The following is a 26,904-nucleotide window of genomic DNA, read 5'->3' as shown; positions in this document are numbered from 1 at the left end:
TGAAGCATCAATTTCAAGCTTGAATTGCCTACCTAATGACAGATAAACTAAGTGTAGTGTAATTCACCAATCCAAAGAATGGTCCATCAATTCAAGTTACAATTCTAGCCTACATTAATCTAGAGGATAATGTATTTGTGACAATAAGCATGGATTTCAAACACATGCATGGATTGTCTACTTACCTAGGAATGCAAGTGCAATTAAATTATTTAAGCTTGAAATTAACTAAATTAAACAAGAATTTAACCTAATTAAATTAACTGTGTAATACAATCCATCAAGTAGAAAAAATATCCATCAAATTAGAATACAAATACAACTAATTAGCCACATGCATAGACATCACAAGAATCGAATTACAAGGAATTAAAGTGTAAAGCTTGTTTATTCATTAATAATACATAAGACAACATGAGATTAATACGAATAAACAATTGAAAGAATTAAATCATATTATTCAAGCCTATACATCAATTACATAAATAAATCCCCAAAAAGTATGAAAAGAGAGATAATAGGTTATATGCTTAGGGTTTATCCAACCCTAAGTATAAGAATCAACCACTCATGGTTGATGGAGTTGAAGGCAGAACAATCTCCATCCTTGGATTCATCATCTCTGAGCTTTTTCTTCCAAACCCTAGCCTGTTCTTGGTATCTCCTTTTTTGCGTTTTTCAGAGAGAGAATATCGATATCTCCCGATATAAAAAAATAAATCTTAATAATCAAAATAATAATATTCACCCCCCAAAACTAATGGGTGTTGTCTCCTTAAATAAGCCTTATTGGAGACTAATAAGTTACAAAATAAGCCCAAAACAATAAAATCTCGTAGCCAAGTAAACATCAATCCCGCAATACTGCCAAGTGCTGGGGGATAGTGCTGGGGGATGGATCCCCCAGCCTTGGGAATCGATCCCCCAGGGGCATTTTTAGTTCTGTGAATAATGGGGGATCGATCCCACTCTGGGGGATTAATCCCCCAAAGTTGGAATTTCCTTTTACACTTTATTTAGCTCCATTTTGGCCCTGGGATAATTGGTTTGCTTCTTCATCTTTGGGAATATCATCAAAGGCCCGAGAAAGGCAGAATTAACCGCTTTTAAAGAATAAGCACACTATATGAGCAATGGGCTGCGACCTCTTTTTGCCATTTTCTAAACTTTTTCTGAATGTCTTTGCTTGACTCCAAAAAGGCTTTAGTGAACCAAAATTAGTCCGTTTGAACCTTATTGACCTGAAATTGACAAAAACATAAATTAGAACTAAAACATGAAAATAAGATAAATGTAAGGACTAAAAGACCCTACTTTAGGTGCTGAAATGTGCAACATTTAAGCACTTATCACGCCCCTAAACTTATATATTGCTAGTCCCTAGCAATGAACTACAATATGAAAATGAAACAAACATATATACAACTATGAACTAATAAAGAAAATAAAACCACTTTCGTAGGGATCACGATTGCATTTAGCATATGCAACAAGCCCTTTAGACCCCTAGGTTACCTCTAGTGGACGAGTGAAGTCTCATGAGGATTTCCAGAAATGGTACTCACAAATATCAACAGTTCTTTCTTACTTGAGAAGTAACGACACATATCAAACAAGTGTTGAAAGTAGACTACTTCAAGTATGCAAATTTCTGTCATTTCTAAGCTATTCTCAACGTTTCAACATCATATAAGCAAGAATGGTCCTTCACACATCAAGCAAGTCAATCATGCAAATTGAATCAATTCTATCATCCTTTTTAAGTGAACCGACATCAAAATATGTTGTTATCTTAACAAATCAATGAAATGACCATAGCCTTACCCTCAAACTAGCACACAAATATAGTATCAATCATCAAGAGTATAGTGTAATGTAATGATCTCTTAAGCTTTCTAGAAGATCCATTAACAAGTGTTAGGTCAATGACTCCTAAACCAGAAGACTTTAGGGCATTAGGTATAAAGACACCCCTAAGGACTTACAAACTCAAATCAACTAGGTTACAAATCAAAATAACTTTCATCCTATCATTTCTAGCTTTCCCACATTGGTGAGAAGCACTTACTTTTTTTTTTTTTTCTTTTGCTTCTTTCTCTTTTTGTTTTTTCTTTTTTTTTTTTCTTTTCTTTCTCTCTTTTATCTTTTCCTTTTTTCTTTTTGTGAGGGCCCTCACTTTTCATGCGAGAGTTCAGTACTTAATGAGGTACGAATCCCGATTACTTCGTAAAGGGTTTGTTATTTAGCATGCAAGGTCATTTGTCAAGAATGAAAGTTTTCAAAGTGAACTAACTCAATTGGGATATAACCAAAACATTAATTAACTAAGCATGTACCCCACAAATTGAATGCTAGTGTGCATAAGTGTAAGTGTAGAATTCTAGAATCAACTCTCAAAACATTTTCAACCAACTAAATGATGTATACCACAAAAGCAAACATGATGTCAAAATTTGAAATTTACCCTTAAATGACATCCTAGAGCATACAGGAAGTATTAGACTCTAACAACTTGTTTTCCAAATAGACTATGCTTCAAAGTTTGAAATCATTGCCAAACACATCTCAATCTCATCATACATTTAAAGCTCAACTTAAAATAGAATGAATCATGATGACTTTACCCCCAAACCTAAACTGTACATTGTCCTCAATGTGCAACGAGAATAATGAAAAATAATAGAAAAAGTATACCGTGATAGCAAAGACTATGAAGTCCGACAATGATCTAGTAGGAAAGATGTCTCCCCCAAACTTGGATGCAAAAACCTAGTTGTACAACCATACAAGCGAACTCACATCAAATATCACATGGGATAAGCAATGTAAATAGTTTAAAACAATAAATAACACGATGCAAAAAGATATGAGATGAAACCCTTAATAAAATATGAAAACATTCATAACCAAGTATAAGGTCCTATCAGTGACACAGATTTTTGAATTTTTGTGGTATGCATTTTTTTTTTTTTTGTTAAAAAAAATGAATATGTATATACAACCTACAAAATAAAAAATGGACTAAATTTAACATCTCTAGTAAGACGGAATGTTACTGGAAATTTTTTTATTTTTATTGATTGAAAATAAATAAAGAAAATAAAAAAAAAAAAATGTAAACACCCATAAGTGTAGAAAGCATTCATAAAACACATGAATATGAGCAACAGAAGCTAAAAATAATCATCCATGTATAAATTTATAGCAAAAGCATCAGTACAAGACATATATGGATGAATATAACCAAAATATATCACGAAACTCAGAATTACAGATTCACAAAATAACCAGCTCTAAATCATAAAAATTTGGCTATAGCTATATAAAATCCCATCCACCCAAAATAGAAAAATCGGAACAGCCTAAAATAAACAAAAGAAATCATGCCTCAGGCGGCAATGTGGAAGAGCGTGGGATACTCGATGAAACAATCTCAAGAAGATCCCGTAGCATGCGCTGGGTAGTGGTATGCTGTTGTATAAGCTCATCATGCTCAACTCGACGCTGCTCCTGAGAGTCAGCCAACTCGGTCCTCAACTGCCTTACAATGGCATTGAACTCTGTCCGAGTCACCCCCGCATACTCCTCCGCATGTGATGACATAACCTATGCTAGCTCATAACTAGGACCATCAGCAATCTGCTCCTCGGACCTCCCAACAACGTCCTCAGCCATGGCATTCACATCTTCTCTATCATCTGCTGCCATGCCATCACTTTCCTTCTTGGCACTAGGCATATGAGAAAGGCTTAAGTTCCACTGTGCTAGCCCAAAAGTCACCCGTGGAGCCTCAGAGATTTCATCATTATCAACCACGAAGCGCCAAAGGACAAGCAGTTGGGTAATAAGATACGGAAACGGGAGTTTCCATTTTTTCACATTCGGATCCCCACTCGCCACTAAATGCTTCCAATATTTATGCATCTGGTTAAAAATGAGAGCTGGAACAGAAAACCATGCTCCAGTGTGGGTAGCATACAATGCTATTAAGAACTCTTGCCCTCGTTGTACCTTATGACCTATTGGATGAACATTCCGTTTCAAAATTTGATCGAAAAACCACATAGCCTTAGGTAGTGAGGACTTGCTGGCACAATTCTTCTTCTTCTTGTCACCATACTTCCCAGCACACATATCCTTAACAATAGAATGCACGGTAGGTTTTTTTTGGGAACTTGCCAAAACGTAGCTCCCCATTCTCTACTAGTAAGTCAGTGGGGCACAAATGTGGTCACCCCAATGCTTGGGCTATGTCTAAGACACCAAAGTGAATTCGGACACCATCAATGGTTGTAGCTAATATTTCCAGCGCATCGCTAAACCATTCCATATTCTGATAAAACAGGCGCCCAATACAGGGATATGTAACCTCTGCAGCTGGTCTAAAAAGGCAGGACAAACGCCTTCTTTCAAATTCTAACACCGCCCATTCAGTCATGTCCTTGTGGCGAAACGTAGCTTCAATGTCGAAGGTAGTCTCAAAATCCAGACGTTTGGTATGCCACGTGGCTTTGGAAGTCTCTTTGGAGGGTTTGAAACGTTCGGAAGAAGAAACACGAGTCATTTTTTTTAAAGAGTGAAATAAATGGGAATTAGTTCAAGCTTTGTAGTAAAAAAATTTTAAACTGGCAACACCCATTTTGTAATGAACGACAGATTCAACCAAGTGCAACAACTATACTGCAATGACAAACCAAAATCCGAATCAATTAATCCGCAAAATTCAACAACCAAACTTCCCCAATCACTGATTCAACTCTAAACAATTAACCAAATCAAGCACTTACCCATGCACAATCCAAGTCCAACAATGACCACAACCCAACACCCAATTCGGCCACTGTGATGAATTTTTTTTAAAATCAGCAATTCAATTTTATTTTTTTTTAAATTATCAATGCAAATTTTTATTTATTTATTTAAATTTTTTTTTTTTTTTGTAACAACAATTCAACTATTTTTGTTTTTTCAAAACCATGAATGCAATTTTTTATTTTTATTTTTTTTAACAACAATTCAATTGTTTTTTTTTTTTTATTTAAAAAATCATTAATGCAATTTTGCAAAGGGAACCCAATCAACAGCTCAATTCACAAGCAAAAGAGGACCCAATTAACACCTCAACCTACAATGCAGACTTGCCAACAGCCACCATAAAATCAGCACTTACCCATAAATTTGCCGGAGAAAAGCCCAGTCAAAAGCGCCGGAGACGGTGAATCACGAGCTCGCCAGAAAAGAACCCAGCCGGAATCGTTGGAGAAAAACCAGCCGAAATCGCCGGCGAGACCCAGCCGAAATCGCTGGAGAACATGACGAATCACAAACTCGCCGGAAGGAAACGGCGATTCAGAAACTCGTCGGAAAGAAGCCAGCCGGAATCGCTGGAGAACGACCCAGCCGAAATCACTGGAGAAGCGAAGCGAAGGACCCAAATCGTCGAAAATTTCAGCGTTTAATGTCGAAGAACCCAAAGCGAAGCGAAGAATCAGTCAAAATCATCGGAAATTTCAGCGTTTTACAATTTAAGCGAAGCGAAGGCCGAGTCTCAAATCGTGGCCGGAGAAAAACCCAACCAAAATCGCCGGAGAAACCAAGCCGAAATCGCCGGAGAACAGCGACCCAGCCGCGACGCCGTTGAAAGACACAAATGAGAGAGACCCGAGACTGAGAAAGAATAGCTCGGCCTTTTGGCCAAGAGCTAGCCGGAAATAAAGAACCCGGTGATTGTAAGTTGCGCTTGAAATTTCAGAGACGGCGGCCTGAGGTTGGGGTGGGTTTGATTCGGCCGGAGCTGGTGATGGTAGTGTGGTGCTCGGTGTTGAGATATGAGAGGTGAGGGTTGATGAGGGAAGAGTGAGGTAGCTAGGGTGATGAGGGTTGGGCAGTGAGATATGCGAAGGCTGGGTCGCTCGATCACCTTGGGATTGATATTTTTAGGCAAATTTTTTTTCCTTCACTGTGAATGAGAAAGTAGAAACACAGGTAAAATGGGATCATTCCACTTGGGCTTTTTTTTTTTCTCTCTGCCAGAAACATGGGATTGATCTCCCATTGTGGGGATCGATCCTTTGCTTTTTTTATTTTATTATTTAGAAAAAAAAAAAAACAAAACTAAAAAAAATATATACATTAAAATAAAAAATAGATAAAAATAAAAATAAAAATAATAATAATAATAATAAATAAAATTGAAATAAAATCACTTATCAACTTTACTAACTAGTACTATTTTTTAAAAAAAAATTTAAGCAATACTAAAAAGAAAAATATATATACTAAAATGAAATATATATAAAAATAAAAACAAAAACAATAATACTAAAAATTAAAATCAAATCAAATACTAACCTACACTACTCATCACAAGAATTTTTTTTTTTTTATTCTTATATATTTTTAGTTTTTTATTTTATTTTATTTTTTTTGAAATTATGAAAAGCGTAATGTACAAAAGGAAAAAGAAAGAAAAACATAAATAATAAATATAAATAAATAAAATAAAATAAAATAAAGTAATAAAATGTAAATTAACATGCAACGAAGAAGGAACTCAGAACAACTAGTGTTTAACGTCGTTAGAAAGGCATGAAATTCTCTCAATTTTCAAAGTAAATGGAATTCATCAAGAGAGCAGATTCCACATTTCTTTGAAGAGCTTGTCCATCAATATATGGTTTAAGCTTTTGACCATTAACTTTGAAGGCCCCTTCATCCTTTAGATTTTGAAGTTCAACCACCCCAAGAGGTGAGACGGAGATGATTAGATAAGGGCCTTCCCATTTGGTTCAAAGCTTTCCAAGGAAAAATTTGAGTCTAGAGTTGAATAACCAAGCCTTTTAACCAGCCTTAAAGGACTTTTTCACAATATATTTATCATGAAATGCTTTTGTCCTTTCCTTGTAGATTTTTGAACTATCATAGGCATCATTTCGCAATTCCTCGAGCTCATTGATTTGGAGTAAACGGTCCTTTCCAGCCTTATCAAGATCAAAATTGAGTTTTTTTATCGCCCAAAGTGCTTTGTGTTCTAGCTCAACCAGAAGATGATAAGGCTTCCCATAAACAAGTCTATATGGAGACATGCCTATTGGAGTCTTGTAAGCAGTCCGATAAGCCCACAAAGCATCATTCAATTTTCTTGACCAATCTTTTCGGGTCGGATTAACAGTTTTCTCAAGAATATGCTTGATTTCCCTATTTGATACCTTGACTTGCCCACTTGTTTGGGATGGTAGGGAGTGGCCACTTTATGTGTGACAGAGTATTTCAAAAAGAGTTTCTTCAAGAATTGATTACAGAAATGTTTTCCTCCATCACTTATCATGGCCTTTGGCATACCAAAACGAGCAAAAATGCAATTACCACGGAGTGGTCATTCGTTTTGGTAGCACAAGCCTCAACCCACTTTGACACATAATCAATGGCTACGAGAATGTATTGAAAGTCATAAGACATTGGGAATGGTCCCATAAAATCTATACCCCATACATCGAAGATTTCAACTACGAAAACTGAAGTTAAGGGCATCATGTCTCTCTTTCACATTGATCCCAACTTTTGGCACCGAACACACACCTTGCAAAAGTTATAGACATCTTGGTGGATAGTGGGCAGAAGAGCCCACTTTGAAGAACCTTCAAAGCGGTCTTTTTTCCACTAAAATGCCCACCACAAGCAATTATGTGACAAAACACAAGGACGCTCGGAACTTCACTTTCCGGCACACATCTCCTTATGATTTGATCCGGGCAATAACGAAACAGAATGGGATCTTCCCAATAGTATTTCCGGATGTTAGCAAAGAATCGGTCATTTTCTTGTTTTGACTAAGTAATGGGAAGTTTGCCGGTTGCAAGATAGTTAACAATGTCGGCGAACCAATGCAACGTCCCATTTGAGATTTGAAAGAGTTGTTCATCCGGAAATGATTCATGAATTTCAAGATTTGGAGAAGATTCAACCATTAATCTAGACAGATGATCGGTAACGACATTGTCAGAGCCCTTTTTGTCCTTGATTTTCAACGTCAAATTCTTGAAGAAGTAGGATCCATCTTATCAAGTGAGGTTTGGTTTCTTTTTTCATTAAAAGATTCCTAAGAGCAGCATGATCGGAAAACACAATTACCTTGGATCCTAAAAGATATGACCGAAATTTATCAAGGGCATATACTACAGCAAGTAATTCTTTCTCAGTGGTAAAATAGTTCAATTGGGCACCTGAGAAAGTCTTACTCGCATAGTATATAGCACATAGTAGTTTACCTACCCTTTGCCCCAAAACAACACCCATTGCGAAGTCGGAAGCGTCACACATAATTTTAAATGGTAAGGACCAATTTGGAGGTTGTATGATGGGAGCGGTTGATAGAAGAGTGTGAAGTTGATGAAAAACATTTTGGCATGCTTCATCAAAGACAAATGGAGTCTCCTTGGCAAGAAGGTTGCATAAGGGTCTAGCAATTTTGCTAAAGTCTTTGATGAACCGACGATAAAAACCAGCATGTCATAGAAAGGAGCGGATTTCTCTCACCATAGTAGGTGGAGACAATTCAGAAATCAGCTCAACTTTCGCTCTATCTACTTCTATCCCTCTTTTAGAAGTGACATGTCCAAGCATGATTTCTTCTTAAACCATGAAATAGCTCTTTTCCCAACTTAACACAAGATTAGTCTTACGACATCTTTGAAGCACTTTTTCGAGATTTTGGAGACACGAATCAAATAAAGACCCAAAAACCGAGAAGTCATCCATGAAGACTTCTAAATACTTCTCCACCATGTCCTAAAAAATTGATATCATACACCTTTGGAAAGTGGCAGGAGCATTGCACAATCCAAAAGGCATCCATTGATAAGCAAATGTACCGAAGGGATATGTGAAAGTGGTTTTTTCTTGATCCAATGGATCGATGGCCACTTGATTGTACCCCGAGTAACCATCTAGGAAGCAATAGTATTATTGTCTGGCCAATCTTTTCAAGATTTGGTCAATGAAAGGCAATGGAAAATGGTCTTTCCTAGTGGCAGAATTCAGCTTTCGGTAATCTGTGCAAACACATTATGAAGTAGCAGTGCGTTTCGAATAAGATTACCCTTAGCATTTTTAACAACTGTGATTCTTGACTTTTTGGGAACCACTTGAGTTGGACTAACCCACTTGGAATCAGAGATAGGATAAATGATTCCCGAATCTAAAAGTTTCACAACCTCCTTCATGACAACTTCCTTCATATTTGGGTTCAATCTCCTTTAAGCATCCCTAAATGGCCTTTCATCCTCTTCCATGTGTATGCGATGCATACAAATAGAAGGGTCAATGCCTTTTAGGTCAGCCACACTCCATCCAATAGCTTCTTCGTTAACTTTAAGCACTTCCAAAAGATCATTCTCTTGGTCATTTTCAAGATTTGAAGCAATGGTGACCAGAAGAGTCTCTTTTGGGCCTAAGAAGGCGTATATGAGATTGGATGGAAGAGGCTTAAGCTCAAGAGTAGGAGGAGAGATGAGAGAAGGAACCGGTGGAGTACTAGAGAGTGAAGGAAGAGGTTCTTTCTTGCATTTCCAAGGTGGGAAATCCAAAGTCGCCACAAAGTTCATCAAAGCATTCACCTCACCTATGGATCCTTCTGTGTCAAAATCATAACTTTCAAACATTTCACAAAGGCATGCCTCAAGAGGGTCCTTAGAGAGAGTAGAGGGAAGAGTCTCCTCTATGATTTCATCTAAGACATCCACTAGGAAACACTCATCTTCATCTGTGGGATGTTGACTTGCATTAAGTACATTAAGCTTAACCATCATGTTGCCAAATGAGATGTCTATAATGCTGGATCTGCAATTAATGGTGGCATTGGTGGTGGCAAGGAATGGTCTTCCTAGGATGACTGGAATATGATTGGTAAGATTAGGGACTGGTTTAATATCATGTACCACAAAATCAACCGGAAAATAAAATTTATCAACCTTAATCAGGATGTCCTCAACAATTCCCCTCGGTTTCTTAATTGATCTATCGGCTAGTTGGATTACTACCAATGTTGGCTTCAAGTCCCCTAATCCTAATTGCAAGTAAACAGAGTATGGAATGAGATTGATACTTGCACCTAAATCAAAGAGAGCTCTACGAACCTCTTGGTTTCCAATAACACAAGAAATGGTTAATGCACCTGGATCCTTGAACTTAGGAGGAGTGTTAGACAGAATGATGGAACTCACTTGTTTCTTTAAAAGTACTTTCTTAAGGTCCCTTCCCTTGCTCTTCCTCTTTTGTATGCATAAGTCCTTCAAAAACTTTGCATATGGTGGAATTTGCCTAATCGCATCTAGAAGAGGAAGATTAATTTTCATTTGTTTAAACACTTCCATCATGTCATGAATTTTTCCTTCTTGTCTCCCAACTAATGAAGTCTCTCTCAAAGCTTGAGGAATTGGAGCTTTTGGCTCATAAGGCTTCTCTAATTGGGGAGATGATGATGAAGATGATGGAATGTCCTTTTTGGAACCACTAACATCCGAGGGAGTAAGAATATGATTTTGAATGGGATGGATGCAACCACTAGGTTGTGGCAATTCACTATCCTCCTGAGGTATCTCTACCTTATTATCCACTTTCCTACCACTCCTCAAGGTAGTAATTGCTTCAACTTGCTCATTTCCAGAAAATTCCGATGAGGACTTGCTTGCTCCATAAATTACCCCTTAGGATTGGTTTAAGTTTAACTAGGCAACTTACCTTTCTCTCTCACATTTAAAGAATTAGCTAATTGCTCGATTTGAGCTTCAAGCTTTACAATTGATTGAGAGTGAGAATGAAATAATTGATTATCTTTTCGAAGATCACCTAAGGCTTGCAAGACATTGTCCTCCAAAGCGGGACTCTTAGGAGGCGCTTGATTTGGATTATAGTAAGATTGAGAATTTAATGCTTGAGGATGAGAGTATTGAGATTTGATGCTTGAGGATGAGACTATTGATTCACATTGTGAGGATAGAATGAAGGACGGTAACCTTGAGAATTCTGATTTTGATTTTGGAGATGTGAGGGAACATACTTTGCTCGGTAGCCTTGAGTTTGAGGAAAGTTTGCACCGTCTCCTTGATTTCTTCATGCAAAGTTTGGATGATTTTTTCACCCCGGATTGTAAGTATTGGAATAAGGGTTGTTCCCTAATGAGCGCTGAAAAGTGCGCATTTAAACCCCTTAAGCTTAGGTATTTTAGAACCTTTATCTATCTTATTTTCCCGCTTTGTATTGATTTCATGTTATTTCCATTTTTAGGTACTTATCCTTAAAATAAGCTAACTCAGCCAAATAAGAGCAGAAATGAAGCAATTCTCGGATGAATCAAAGAAAGGAGCAAAGTAGAGCAAAAGGAAGCAAAGGGTGGAATTTCAGCAACTTCGATCGATCTCAAGAAAAGTTCGATCGATCGAACTTTCATCGATCTCAGCACTTTAAGATGGATCTAAGCCATGTTTGTCCCTATTCAAAGATCTCAAAGTTCGATCAATCCAACTTCATTCTCTGATCGATCAAACTATCTTGTCCTTATCCAAATGATTGATCTTATCTAGCTGTACCACCCTACCAACCACTTTTGTCCTTTTCCGAAAAATATCTTCAAAATATCTTAGATTTGTTTTTATCCAAAAAGGCGCCACTATAGAGGATCGATCCAGCTTCAATTCGATAGATCTCAGCCATGCTCGATCGATCTCACCATAAGTTCGATCGATCGAACTTCCCAAATCCCAAGAAAATCCAAATTCCAGCTCATTAAAAGTTGTCTTATATCCAATCATTGGAGGAATATTTGGTGTACAAGCCCAGCTCATTTGGGGTGATATTTGACCTACCTATATAAGGAATATGAGCCACTTTTTGAGATATACTTGGAGAGAGGGGAGAGGCACAATTTTCATATCTTAGCAAGGAAGCAAAGGAGAGGAGGAGGCTAGAGACAAGCTTGGAGTTCTTCATCAACCAAGGAGCAGATTTCTTCCATGGAGCTTACCCTTGAGGGTTGGAGGACACCATCCATGAGTGGCTAGACATCCTCTTGGGACTAGAGTTATCCCTAAGCATGCTTTCTACATGTTGATTTATGTATTTTTGAGGGGATTTATATTATGATACATGTTTTGACACTTATATATATGTAGATCTTGTTTATTCAATGATTTATATGGTTTAATGCTTCCAATTGATCATTTCATTCTATCCATGTGTCTATGTATGCTAGAATAGATGTTCATGTGTTTGTCTCTATCTCTTGTGTTGTTGATGCATGTCTATGTGTATTAATGCTATAGATCTAGATATTGTCAAGACATAGTGCCTAATGGAATGTTCTTGTGGTTTATTTGATGGTTCATACTCATTTCTTGATGGATTATACCACTCCTTTAGTTTAATTAGTTAATTTCATGTCATTAGCTTAGTTGTAGTGTAGTTGTTAAATGGGAGGACAATCCATACTTGTTGTTTGATGTTCCATACTTATGAAAGCAAGCAATATATATCTCTAATCTTGTGATGTGTTTGGTTGTGAGCTTAAAGAAAGGATTAATGGCTTAATTTGATATGTTGTACTATCCACCATGTTGCTTAGACAATATATGCTTAATTTGTTATCCATGCTTGTTGAAACAACCACACACACACTCTTTGTTGCAATACAAGTTTTTCCCCTCATTAATCATTCACTAAGGGTGTAGATAAGCTATGCTTAGTGGTGATCTCTAAACCCCAAGATTTCCCTTTCTCTTTTGTTCTCTTTATTGCATTATTGTTTACTTTAGTTTAAATTGCATTTTAGCGTAATTCAACCACCAACCAATCTTTTGATCACTCGACCTACTAACCCTAATCTTGATTCCTTAACCTTGTACGACCCACCAATCCCTTGGGACGATCCCTACTTGCCCTAGTTATATTTTTAGTGAAAGGTAGTAGTGGCAATTTCTAAATGTAAAACTTGGCCACATTCATCATAGCTCTACACCAATACCTTTTGGTGGTATCCCACAAACTGTTGGCGACAACCCACCATTCCCTTGATGAATGAAAGCTGTATTTGCTTATTCTTTAGACTCACTTGGTATGATTTATCCAAGTGGGCAATTTGAAGTATGGTGAGTGTAACTAGAACAAGTCATGCACATTTCACCTGACTGATAAGGATAAGATTGAATTGCTAGTCCTTGATTCAAAAGGAATGTATCAAACCTTTGAGTAAGATTTTTGACCTCAGTGGCAATTTCCATGGAAGAGTCTATTTGATTTAGAGCTTTCTTTCCTCCCACATTTGCTAGGTGACCACCCCTAGAAGATGAAGATCTATGCATTGAGTTTTCACTCATTTTTTCAAAGAGATGCCAAATTTCATCTTTATTTCTTTCTATGTAGCTTCCACCACAGGAAGCATCAACAATGCCCTTATTAGCATCGGATAAACTTGAAAAGAAACATTAAACCAATTGCCACTTAGGAATGTCATGATGTGGACACTTCTGTAGCAAGTCATTCAAACGTTTCCATGCTTTATGAAGGGGTTCTTCTTCTTCTTGTTTAAATTCACGAATGGAAGTTCTCATTGAATCAGTTTGACTTGCGGGATAGTACTTTTTTTAGGAACTCTTGTTGCAATTGTGCCTAAGAGGTGATTGTATTTGACTGCAAGTTGTTAAACCAATATTTAGCTTTATCCCAAAGAGTGAAAGGGAAAAGCTTCATTTTTAGGACTTCTTCTAGAACATCCGTAATTTTCACGATGGAACAAACTTCCAAGAACTCATCTAAATATTTATAAGGTTCTTCATTGCTTAACCCATAGAAAAGGGGGCACATGTTAATGGTGGAAGCCTTAATCTCATAATGATGAGCACGAAAATTTGGCAATTGAATGCAAGTGGGTGTATTATATTGATTTGGAGTGTAACGATCCCTAAGGAGCATTGGAGGATTGAGAGGATTGAGAGGAGGATATGGCATTTGACCTTGATGATGGTATGCTATTTGACCTTGTTGAGGGTATGCCATTTGAACATATTATTGTTGTTGCTCACCAATTGGGGGAACAACATTTGGCCTTGGCATCCCTAGATTAGGTTGTTGTACAACAGGATTGATTGGTCGTGGCATTCCCAAGGGTGGATGCACACCTTGAGGATCCAAAATATGAACTTGTGGTGGGTGGTGTACACCATTATGATCCACATGACCAAGATCTTCAATGGGATCTACAATTGGATCTATTGGGTCTTCCATTAAAAGTGACGAAAGATCAAAAGTTGGAAGATTAGGATGACTATCCCTAGTCCTACCTCTTAAACGCCGAAGGAAAACTTCGAGATTTTGATTTACAGGAGCAAGAGGACAATTAAGTGATCTACGACCATGCATGCACTAGAATAAGTCAACACATCAACATTTCAATTTTTCAACTTCCACATACGATGTTCCCAAACTCCTCAATAATATCAATGCACTTAAAACAAATAAATGCCTCCACACGGGCTGATGCCTTCTACAAGAAGGTATGCTTGGACTTAAAAATAAAACAATTCAAATTAAGCCTCCAATTGGGCAGTCCAAAGCATGCAAGACAGTAAACAATTAAGCACAAAAATTAAAGAGAAACTTACAAATGTTCCTTAAACAACTTCAAATTTTTTTTTTTTTTTAATTGCTTCTAAATCCAGTGTTTGCTCCACTTTGTTTCAAGTACCTAATTGACAAATCAATTGAGAAAATAAAAATTAAAATGACTTTCAAGTAAACAATCAACAAAGAACTAATGTCTAATTCAATTCTTTAAAACCGTTAGATCCCCGTCAACGGCGCCAAAATTATGATGCGACCGAGCGTGTGCATAAAATAATGCACAACACTTAAGGTTTTGAAATAATGTCAAGTGGGCACCATATTTTAAAATTTATAAAACAACTAAACACTTATACTATGGAGTATGAAGCGAGCAGAGATCGTCCCAAGAGATCTAAACAATATTGATTTTTGGAATTGAATTCTACTTTAGTACCTATGTGATTGCTAAAAAGAGTTTTTGTTTTGTGATTAGAACTAATTTTAATCTAAATGATTGCAATAAAATAATAGAGTTTAAAGATTAGGAAAGAGACTTAGGGTGTAGGATTCACCACTAAGCATATTCCTTAACTCACACACTTTCAACTAATTGGGGGAACAATTAATTGTAATTCTAATGTAGCTAATATTTAGAAAGAAAAGTATGAAGCATCAATTTCAAGCTTGAATTGCCTACCTAATGATAGATAAACTAAGTGTAGTGCAATTCACCAATCCAAAGAATGGTCCATCAATTCAAGTTACAATTATAGCCTACATTAATCTAGAGGATAATGTATAAGCATGGATTTCAAACACAGGCAATTAAACAATTTAAGTCTAAAATTAACCAAATTCAACAAGAATTTAACCTAATTAAATTAACTGTGTAGTACAATCCATCTAGTAGAAAAATTATCCATCAAATTGGAATACAAATACAACTAATTAGCCACATGCATAGACATCACAAGAATCAATTTACAAGGAATTCAAGTGTAAAGCTTGTTTATTCATCAATAACACATAAGACAATATGAGATTAATACGAATAAACAATTGAAAGAATTAAATCATGTTATTCAAGCCTATACATCAATTACATAAATAAATCCCTAAAAAGTATGAAAAGAGAAAGAATAGGTTACATGCTTAGGGTTTATCCAACCCTAAGTAGAAGAATCATCCATTCATGGTTGATGGAGTTGAAGACAGAAAAATCTCCATCCTTGAATTCATCATCTCTGAGCTTTTTCTTCCAAACCCTAGCCTGTTCTTCGTTTCTCCTCTTTCTCATTTTTCAGAGAGAGAATATCGATATCAAAATAATAACATTCACCCCCCAAAACTAATGTGTGTTGTCTCCTTAAATAAGCCTTATTGGAGACCAATAAGTTACAAAATAAGCCCAAAACAATAAAATCCCATAGCCAAGTAAACATCAATCCCGTAATGTTGCCAGGTGCTGGGGGATCGATCCCCCAGCCTTGGGGATCGATCCCCCAAGGGCATTTTTAGTTCTGTGAATAGTGGCGGATCGATCCCACACTTCGGGGGATTCGATCCCCTAGAGTTGAAATTTCATTTTTCACCTTATTTAGCTCCATTTTGGCCTCGGGATAATTGGTTTGCTTCTTCATCTTTGGGAACATCATCAAAGACCCGAGAAAGGTAGAATTGACTGCTTTTGAAGAATAAGCACACTTTATTAGCAATGGGCTGCGAACTCTTTTTGCCATTTTTTGAACTTTTTCCAAATGTCTTTGCTTGACTCCAAAAAGGCTTTAGTGAACCAAAATTAAAATACCCTAGTTTAAGTGCTGAAATGTGCAACATTTAAGCACTTATCAATTAATAAGTCAACTTGCTCAGGTTTTTTTTCTTTTTTTTTTTTTTTTTGTGATTGATTAAATTACTGAAGAAATATGATTAATTAAACATCCACAATCACAAAAATAAACACTGAAAAGTAAAGCAAGTAGAGTTAGAGAGATGACACCAGAATTTTTAGCGAGGAAACCCTAATTGTCATAATAGACCAATTGTTGTGGGAAAAGCCTCATGGACTGTGCAGTCCAGAGCAAAATGATCCATTATGTATTAAACAAAGTATAACGGATTCTGACTCAGGTTCACATCCTATCATTCTACCAAAAACCAATTGTTGATAATCCTCTAGCTTTGCGACATCCCGTTTAACAGCTCTTGACTCCAGGCTTACTCTTGATCTCTGTAGAAGGATTGCTACTAGATTAAACAACACTCCTCAAATGCTTTGACCATTTCAAAGTGTGATCGCTTCACCCATTTTCTTCAAAATATAAATTTAATGTAGAAAAAATATATTTGCTTTTCGGAATCTCTGAATTTTCATTTATGCTTCAATTCCGATGAGATAGAGAACAACATAACTAAATCACTCATTTATATCTGTGTGTGCTCTCTAAAATAAAATCAGAAAAATCACATTTGATTTTTTGAAAAAATATCTCTCAAAAGGCTTTCTCAAAATAATAATTTTTTGTTCCTCAAAGGCATCCCTCAATGTTGAATGAAAAAGAGATTGTATAGAAGTTTGGAAGACCTAAGAATACATGTACTTGTAAAACAAGTCAAATTTGTGCATAATTTTTTGGAAGGAAGTCTAGACCAAATAGGAATCAAAATAGACCAGAAAACTAAAGTTACCTAAACAGATTTGAAATCTTGAAACGGTTTAGGAATTGCTACCAGTTCAAGATGTCCAGTGAAGAATCCTTCGTGATTCTTGAACCAGTTTAGGAATCTCCTACCGGTTTAAGATGACCAGTCTTGAATGTCCACAATGTTGAACCTATTGTTTAATTTTTTTACTAGTTTAAATTGGGTAGAATGTAAACTTCCTAAAAACTTCAAATTTCCAAAGTGTTCACACACTCACATACCTTTCTAAAGCATTGTTCTCATCATCCCAGAGTATATTAAAGCATTGTTCTCATCCTCGGATGAGACCAAAGCATAGCATGCAATGGCTTTCTCATGTGCAGCCCACAATCACTTGTTAAGCCAATAAGCTGCTCATGTTGGGATTGTTTTTCGATTCCCACTACTTTTCCTCATCCCTATATATATTTATATATATTTATATTTGGCCTTTAACTATGCTCTTTGGTTCTGTCAACAACAAAAAAAATAATTTTATTAGCTAGGGTTTTCATGCTTTATACAATTCGCCTTTCTAGTTCTTAACTAATCCCATCTTAAATCTTAAGCCAAGAATCTTGTCAAATCACACGCATTCAATAGGGACCTAAAAAGAGATCTTCTCTTCAAATCTCAAGATCATAGGCTACATGGGATGGCCTCGACACTTGCCGCGTGGATGTTCTCCTAAGATGCTGCCGGGGTGCATGGTGGTTGTTTATTATATAAAGCCTCAGATTCCGAAATCTTTTGCAAAATATAATATTTATATGTATAATAAATCAGTATTTGCAATTAAAGTTGCAAGGGCTCTTTAAAAATTAAGGGAGCTTTTACTATATATATTTCTATTAGTTTGTGTGGCTGGCTAGCCTTAAAGTGTTGAGAGGTTTTAACGCTGCTTCCAGCCATCCATAAAAGGTGGGAACTCCTATGATAGAGGACTTTGAAGATGCATATATTCAGCGTAATGAAGAAAAAAAAGAAGAAGAAGATATTAAAAAATCAAAATTAATGTAAAATGAGGTAAAATCACGAAAGATCATTTTCAAGTTTGGAGTACTTTGTTCTTTGCAATTTTGTGTTTGACCAATATGAAAATACATATTGATTGATCACTTTTCAGATTTTTTCCTTTTAAGTATTATTATTTTCATTATTATTTTTTAATTCTTTATCTTTCTTTGTTTTTCTTTTTCTTGGAATTTACTTTTGTAACGAACGAAGAAAAAAAGAATAATCAATCAAAAACTGGCCCAGTTTAAAACATGATTTGGTTCCACCCTTCGGTTGTGAAATATACATCAAATCGAGGCCCGATTAGGATTTTGATGCCTTAAATCATGATTTCGATAAAAACCTTAAAACCAACATGTAATCTAACTAAGCAGAAAAAGGAAATTACAATGATTGTCAAAAGTTTATAAAAGCAGAACCCTTTTTGAACCACATAAAGCTTCAACACTTGTAGCATCTTTAAACTGCAATCTGTACATCAGCTCAAACAAAAACTACCCGTGAAGCTTAATAAAAAATGATAAACAAAAGTATAAAGTAGCAATGAAATTAAGCTTATAATGCCAAAAATTTAATGCATAGTAAACGCAATGATCAAGTGTTCTCCCCCTCTCCCATGAATGATATCAATTTTAACTTTGTGACGGCCCTGATTTTTAGGCCAGTGCGTCAGTGATGAACCGAAAGGATGATCCAATAACGGATCCAAAATACAAAAGCAAAAACAGAAAACAAGACTCTAAGAAGTCAAAGTGACCTTCCATAAGGTCGTGGAACTCAATGAGAACTGATGCAGAAGCAAAAGATTGAAAATATGACAAATAAGCCCCCAGGGGCAAAATAGTCATTTTATATGAAAATAACGTCCCTAGAATGTAAATTGTTCTCGAGACACATCCATGACTTCCCGTGAAGTCACGGAACTCAAAACAAAGTAGCGGAAACGATTTACAAGAAAATCGGACAAAAATAGTCCCAAGGGCATAATGGTCAATGTCAAAAGAAAATTTTAGTTTTGACATGAAATTCCCAAAATGCCCTTACAACCAACTTTTTCAAATAGTGCAGATGCGCACAGGAAATCAGATTTGACGCGGGGTTTTCGGGTTTGAGATGACATTTTCTGGAAAAACACGAAAAAGAAACCCCCCCTTAAAATTGAGTTTTCTATCCAACTACATGGAAGGAAATTAAAAAAACACACTGTAAAATCCCTAAATTGCCTCTAGATCAGAACTGGACAAGAGGGCAAAAGTTGCTACAGTAACTGTCTTGATCTGAGAGCAGAAACGGGCTATCAAACAAATTTTTTTGGAAAAACACGAAAAAGAAATCCCTCCCGAGATCAAATTTTCTACCTCGCAACTTGAGAGGAAATGAAAAAAACTCGCTGTAAAATGGCCAAAATGCCCCTCCAAGAAATCAGATCAAGAGGGCTACAAAGCTGCTAAAATGCAAAACTAAAAGCTGAACTTCACGAAGGATTTCCGGTACCAAGACGACATTTTCTGGGAAAACAGAAAGAAGAAACCCCCCCTTAAATCATGTTTTCTAAGTGACCATTTGAAGACCAGAATTCATTTCTCGAAGAAAAACCCTAAAATGCCTTAAAATCATATTATACAATAAAAATGTAAAATGAGTCCACAAGAGGCTCAAATCACCAATGATGAGGTTTTTCTTAAAAATAATCATGCACGCAAACGTAACTTACCCATTAGGACATGCTACAATAGTCCACGGCTTAAAAATATTGCTGATGTAAAATTCGACCCCCCCACAGCCAAAAAGGCAAAAATAAACTAGAAATGGAAAATTTGAAAACTGAAATTAACAAATGATTTCAAATTACCATTTGGCCCTTGGCCACACTTCATGCATATTAAATAGATCCTAATGAATGTGTTCATACACACTTTGCATCACCCCACTTGGAAATGAACCCTTAAAGGCTCGGATTTTACTATTTTAGCTCAAAATACAAAGTATGAAACTGAAACGCAAAAATGAAAACAAAATGGTGATTTGCCCTTGGCCACACCTTATACATATTAAATGAATGCTAAATAATGAATTTCATACCCAATGTACACTCTGGTGCAAAAAAAATGTCATGCTAAAATCCTAATTTCTCATATATGAATATACATGAACTTCAAATATGATTTGGCCCTTGGCCTCATATCATATACATAAAATGAGAATCAAAAAGTGTGCTTAGGCATACATTACAAGTTTAGAACCAAATATACACATTTGACAAATAAGGTTACAAATGGCTTTTCAAGCTAACATTTACAAGAATGGAACCTTCAAGTCCACAATTAAACATTGGTTACCAACTTGGAATTGAATGCGAAATCAAGTAGTGGAAGACTTGGACATCAAATCCTGGATAAAGCCAAGACCTATGGTTATTCCGGGCATTAACCTGCTGGTAATACCACCCTAAGTGCGCACTATAAATGGAGAGAACTCATACCTCCCGCACTAGAGCCAAACTCTAACCATGTCTCTGTAACAATGTCCCAAGTGACTCCAAAATAGATAAGTTAACAACTTATATACGAAATATATATAAAACACGAAACTACATTCCATGCATAAGTAGGTTGTAACCACACAGCTCATGCTCTAAATTCACAACTACTATAGCGTGACAAATGTCGAATCTTCAGAGCGCGATTCGTTACGCGCTATAATAACATCACATGTCGAATCTTCATTATGCGATTCGTTACACACGATAACAATATAATTCAATATTAAAAACATAAACTGAAGAATCTAATACAAGTCCAAAATCATGATTTAAATATACAATCAATGTCAAACACATGATTAAATCATTAACGCAATAGAAACGGAAATTAGTTACATAACCTAATTAATTTCTCCAAGTTTCAAATCTCAATTAAATGACCCCTAATTAACACATATTAAATAACATAGCATGGTAATTACATATACCACATCAAAAACTTAATTAGGTCATTGAAACAATAAAGTGGAATTTAATTAAATCATGATAATTAAATCCCTAACTTCTAAAGTAACTTCAAATGGTCCCAATTCAATATATGCTAGTATACAAGTCCTAGTCATCACAAATATTAAGTTAAAAACTCAATTAAGCCAATAGAACTTTTAAATAGATTTTAATTAATTCTTTTAATTAAAATTTATAGATTTTCAAAGTTATCCAAATGCTCTCAAATTAAAGTATGTTAGGGAACATGTCAAGACCTATTTAAATATTACATTACAACTTGATTTCATGCTTGTTACAACCATGTGAATTAAACTTTCACAAAAGATAAATATTAAATGAAATTTGCAATTCTTAATCAAATGATCCAAATTTAATATATATCAACAACCATACCAAGGCCTAAATTCCTAGCATGCCACAATTTAATTCTAAGTTATATACATCCTTGTAAATTAAATCTTATATAAAGAAATAAATATTACTAATTTTCTAGATTTGATACAAGGCATTAAAACAAGATGTATAATCATGGAAAACACTCAATACAACACATACAAAATCCTAAAACATCCCCTACCTCAATTTGAGATGGAAATCTCAAAAGCCACCACAATGAAACGGCTCCGAATCCGACAATACTTCGGGGTTTTGTCGGGGACAACGCCGTGAACATTAAACTCCAAAGAGGACCTACCAAAATCCTAACTTGACCTCAAACCCGAACTCAAAAAATGGCCAAAAACGGGTTCTAATAAGGGGGAAAGATGTGCGTAGTCAAGACAAACACAAAACGCAAAGGCACTACGACTTTCTAGCAAAGGGAAGAAGGTTTAATTGGGAAAAGAAGGGTGGCAGCCCCCTTGGGCTAACATGGGAGTTGCTGGTCGTGTATGAAGAGGGGAGAAGATAAAAATTGAAATATCTCACCCCCTTTTATAGGAAAACCTTAAAAGTGCCCTGAACGGGCCCCGCCGGGTCCGAAAAAGTGAAATTTGAGCAGACTCTCTCAAACAGTAAAACTTCATGAATGAAAAAGAACCAAAATGAGAAAATATGAACAACGGAAGAAAAGGTGTCAAAAACCGAGTCTCGAGCAGAGAGATATGCCCCGAACAAGTTCGGTGGCAATTGGGGCTAGAAACCCAAAAACTGGAGAAAAACGACAAAAAGGGGAATTCTAAGAGTATGCGACTGGAAAAAAAGTGAAAATGAATCCCGTACGAGGAACCAGGCTCAAAATAAGGCATTTAGCAATAACTTTCATTAATTGCACAATGGCCCTTCCAAAAAGTGAAAATTGCACTAATGGCCCAAAATGAAAATATCTTCCAAAAATATTTTCTTAAAAACCCCAGAAATAAAATATCTTTAAAAGATATTTATGTAAAACACCCCAAGAAAAGAAAAAGATTATGAAAAATTATGCATCCATGCCCCTATGGACACCAAGAGCAACCAGAGTACTTTACTGCAAAAGTAAATATACGAATTTCGTGGAAACCACTTAGAATAAAGATACGTGAAGTCGAAAACCAACTCCGAACACAAAAAGTGAGGTTATGTAAATAAAGTGACAAACGGGGAAAAGACAAAATAGGGAAAAGGACGAAAAGTGAATAGTATCGAAAAACAAAAAATGTGAAAATGACTCGGTCCTTAAAGGAAGTTGTCAATCCTGGGAAAGAGTCTCAGAAACCATTTCTGAGCACTCGAGATGACATTAAGTGACGAGAAACCAAACACATAATAGAAAAGACAATAGAAAAAATTTATTCGTAAAATTTGAGGAAAATGAAAGGAAGAAAATGACTGGGTCATTACAAACTCTCGCCCCCTTTTCGTCAAAAATTGATAAGGGTCTAAAGGAAGAAATATCCTAGAAGAAGGAAGCAATCAACCAGATAGAACTTATAAACTGAAGCCAATGAGAATATAGGCTCCACAAGACTATATGAATAACACATATATAACCAAGATCAATTCATTTAAGTTCCATAAACTTAGTAAGTGTAGTAAAATCCCCACTAAGTTCCAAAACATATAATCTGTTAACTGTTTAGATTTCAGACAATAAATTAATGATATCACATATCCTTATAAATCAAACATGTGCAAAACACCCCCTTTGTTTTTAATCTCTTTGTGCTTTATTTTTCTTTTTGCACATTGACATCTTTCACTCTTATGGGCAACTAGCTCTTTCCCTTATTCCCATTTGTTTCGAGTCAAGGTAGCTTCGGACAAATCCCAAAGGTAGCTGTGGAGGGAAAAAATCCCCCCCTCTAGTAAGAATTGTCCACGTCATCACACTACGAAATTATTTTAGGTACAGTAAGGGCCTAATCGGTGTCAGACCTAAATTGGGAGAACCCAGTTTAGAGCAAGCCTAGACAAAGTCTTGGCTCCCATATAGACTGCTGACCTAGGCCATCCGGCCCACTTACCAAGCCCAGACTTCAACAGACCGGGGCACCAAGGGTGAACTCCAAGCCTATTAGCTGAGTCGCCTGGATCAGCCCACATTCAGCCCAATCCTAATTAAAGGTAGACCAGTCCTGCTAGACAAAGGAATTAACAAAGAAAGCAAGTTCTGTACAAGGAAAGTCCTACATGGAAAGAATTGTAAAAAGAAAATGATTGTAATTGTAAAGAACGTCATATATAGAATGGATTGGAGGACAAACCATGCGAGTCCTACCATGATTATACCACCTTGTTTCTTATAAATAGAGGCCTAGACCTCCAATAAAATCATCGAGCATTATACACTTATTTTGAGTAATATATTTGCTTGTTCTGAGTGAGTTGTATTTTTCTTTTTATTTATTTTAGTAGAGATAAATTTTGCACCTACACTTTGGCGCCGTCTGTGGGAAACGTATAGAAAGATACTCCCACTTTTGTTTCAAATTGTTTTTTGTTTCCACGATCTGGAATATCGAACGGAGAATCAACGGCGGCTGATCAATAGATGGAGCTAATGCGAAAGATGCGAAAAGAGTTCTTGTACCAATTCGAAGCACTCCGTCAGGCGAATGAAGCCAGCGTACCCTAGATTGCATTACTTCAACAGCAAAATGACACCCTTTAAACGGCTATGGCTCAGTTGACACCTCAGCCACAACCAGTTGACGGGGCTGCGCCTCCTCCCAACCAAAATGAGCCTCAGGTCAATGGGGTTCGGCTTAATGAAGTTCGGCCAAGCAAAGTTCAGCAAGAGCAGAGGACAAGGTTCGAGGCGCTAGCTTCGGACAATCTTCCTCATCGCACACAGAACAAACAGGCCGAGTCTAACCATAAGCTTACAGTATGGTTTAATGGTGTTCTAGATGGTGCAGGAGTAAAGGAGGCATTTGACGAGAAGAGACTCCTAAGAGTTCAAATGCCTGCAGAGATGGCCAGGGAACATAAGAATACTCTCATGAAGACTCCATTCACTGACGATGTGTACCTTGTTAACAGACCTAAGAAATTCACTATGCCTTCTTTTATCCAATTTGATGGTACAGGAGATCCTTCTCGGCACCTAGATCACTATGCACAAAAGATGGCTCTGGACGATCACAATGACCCATAGATGTGCAAAGTTTTCCCTACCAGTTTAATATGGGCTACGCTGGAGTGGTTCAGGAATAGGCCACACAAATCTATTCCAGACTATGAAACTCTGTGCACTATGTTCCTGGCATAGTATTCGGTAATAAGAAGTAAAAGAAGAGTATTGCTAGCCTTTTCACTATAAGGCAGAAGAAAGGCGAAACATTACAAGATTTCTTGTCCAGATTTAACATGGAGGCTTCGGAAATAGCAGATTGCTATCCTACTACCGCAATAGAAATGTTCAAACTTGCAATGATTCAGGGAACCAAGTTCCATATATCCCTAGTTAAATATTCCCCTCCGGATATGTAGACTTTCAATGCTAGGGCACAGATCTATATCCAGCTTGAGGATAATATGGCCCACCGAGCGTAACATGCCACCCTTGTCACAGTGGAGAACAAGCCTCAGGAAAGGGTTTCAAACTCAAAAATCCAAAAAAGCCAGCACGCTTCGGCACTAGCCATTCAAATACCCGAGAAAAGGTAAAGGACAGAGGAAAGGTTCACACCTCTTCACACAACCTTGGCTTGGCTATTCCAGGAGAATAAGATGAAGTTTACAGCCCTTCAGCCAATAAGGCAACCTTTGGAATAGAGAGACAAGAACAAGCACTGTACCTACCATAGAGATTACAGGCATACAACTAATGATTGCAGATCCCTTAGGTGGCAGGTGGAAAACATGATACTGAGAGGTGAATTGGCATACTACCTCACAACAAAGGAGTATGTGAAGCCCTAGGAGGTCAATCCTCGGAAAGTCAAAAGTAATCAAGTGAAGGTCATCCATGCAATACATGAAAGATCGTAGGATGATCAAGAGTCAGAGGAGGTATACAGATCCAGATTGAGGACAACCCATAAGATAAGGAGGTTATCCTCAGTTAACGCTATCGCTCCGGGAAGCGTCAACATTGGGTTCAACGATGGAGATCTATCCAGAGTTCAACTCCCCCATGAGGATCCGTTGGTCATCAGTCTCTTGGTAGCGAATTGCATGATTAAGAGGGTTTTGATAGATCCAGGTAGCAGTGCCAACATCATCACAAAGGCAGTCTTCGAGCAGCTAGAGATTCCATCGTCATCAATTCGTCCCACCTCCAGCCCCTTGATGGGGTTTGATGGCACAAAGGTAAACCCCCTTAGGGTAATTGACCTATCTGTGACCGTGGTAAAGAGGACACTGAAGGAGAACTTTGTTTTAATAGAGATCCACCCTTCTTATAATCTTATTATGGGAAGAGGCTGGATCCACCGAATGAACGAGATTCTATCTACCCTTCATTAGGTGATGAGATGCTTGTCTCCGGACGATAAAGAGGTTATTGATCTTAGGGGAGATCAAGACGCTGCCAAAAAATGTTACGTGTTAACCCAAAATGAAGTAAAGAAGGTAACAAAACAATCCCAACCAATCGCAACTCCTGGGAGCATGTCCAAATAGCAATTACAGAACCCTCTGCCTAGGTATCTAAAAGCAGAGGATGAGGCTGAAGCTGAAAATCCTACTGAGGAATCTCTGGAGGTTGTTGAAGTAATCCTTGGCGATCCTCAGAAAGTCACCTACATAGGTTCTTCCCCACAGCAGAAGAAAAGAAAGCATTAATTGATGTCATTCGACGGAACACAGATGCATTTGCTTGGGAGCATTTAGACATGGTGGGACTCAATCCTTCGGTCTCATGCCATAGCCTGAAGGTGGATCCGATGTTCAAACTAGTCAAGCAGAAGCATAGACGGTTCGCTCTAGAGCGTAACCGAATTATAGCTGAAGAGGTAAGCAAATTGCTCCAAGCAGGCTTCATCTGAGGGGTGCACTACCCACAATGGCTCTCTAATATGGTGGTAATTCAGAAGAAGAATGGAAAATGGAGGGTGTTTATAGATTTTACCAATCTTAACAAAGCCTGCCCTAAAGACAGCTTTCCATTACCCAAAATCAATCAGATGGTTGATGCCACAACTGGTTTTGAGAGGCTCACATTTCTTGATGCATACTCTGGCTATAACCAAATCCCT

The 26,904-nt window shown here is 36.9% G+C and overlaps 1 protein-coding gene and 1 non-coding gene across 4 annotated transcripts; one reads left to right on the top strand and one right to left on the bottom strand.

Annotated features, from left to right (window-relative positions):
• Nucleotides 1–437: 437 nt before the first annotated feature.
• On the bottom strand, nucleotides 438–6,612 carry LOC132273506 (uncharacterized). 3 transcript variants are annotated; one of them, XR_009470130.1, is made up of 3 exons: nucleotides 5,171–6,374; nucleotides 2,695–2,769; nucleotides 438–1,241 (listed from the first exon to the last, which is right to left on the bottom strand). XR_009470130.1 is itself a non-coding variant. In XM_059774462.1 (2 exons), exon 2 carries the CDS (start codon nucleotides 4,195–4,197, stop codon nucleotides 3,607–3,609), a length of 591 nt encoding a protein of 196 aa, XP_059630445.1. In that variant the 5' UTR covers nucleotides 4,198–4,680; nucleotides 5,171–6,035; the 3' UTR covers nucleotides 3,161–3,606. The 3 variants fall into 3 exon arrangements, 1 of the variants encoding a protein (XP_059630445.1); XR_009470131.1 differs by lacking the exon at nucleotides 2,695–2,769 and having other exon boundaries at nucleotides 5,171–6,612; XM_059774462.1 differs by lacking the exons at nucleotides 438–1,241; nucleotides 2,695–2,769 and adding an exon at nucleotides 3,161–4,680 and having other exon boundaries at nucleotides 5,171–6,035.
• A 6,885-nt stretch (nucleotides 6,613–13,497) lies between these two features.
• On the top strand, nucleotides 13,498–13,604 carry LOC132275798 (small nucleolar RNA R71). Its single transcript, XR_009470745.1, has one exon. It is a non-coding gene; the product is annotated as a small nucleolar RNA R71 (small nucleolar RNA).
• The last annotated feature ends 13,300 nt before the right edge of the window (nucleotides 13,605–26,904 follow it).

This window comes from Cornus florida, unplaced genomic scaffold, assembly GCF_030987335.1.
Source record: "Cornus florida cultivar Cherokee Brave unplaced genomic scaffold, ASM3098733v1 CherokeeBrave_3.0.0_Hap2_Chr09, whole genome shotgun sequence".
NCBI lineage: Eukaryota > Viridiplantae > Streptophyta > Magnoliopsida > Cornales > Cornaceae > Cornus > Cornus florida.
Note: the sequence above shows the minus strand (reverse complement) of the source record. Positions and strands in the feature narration are given on the sequence as shown.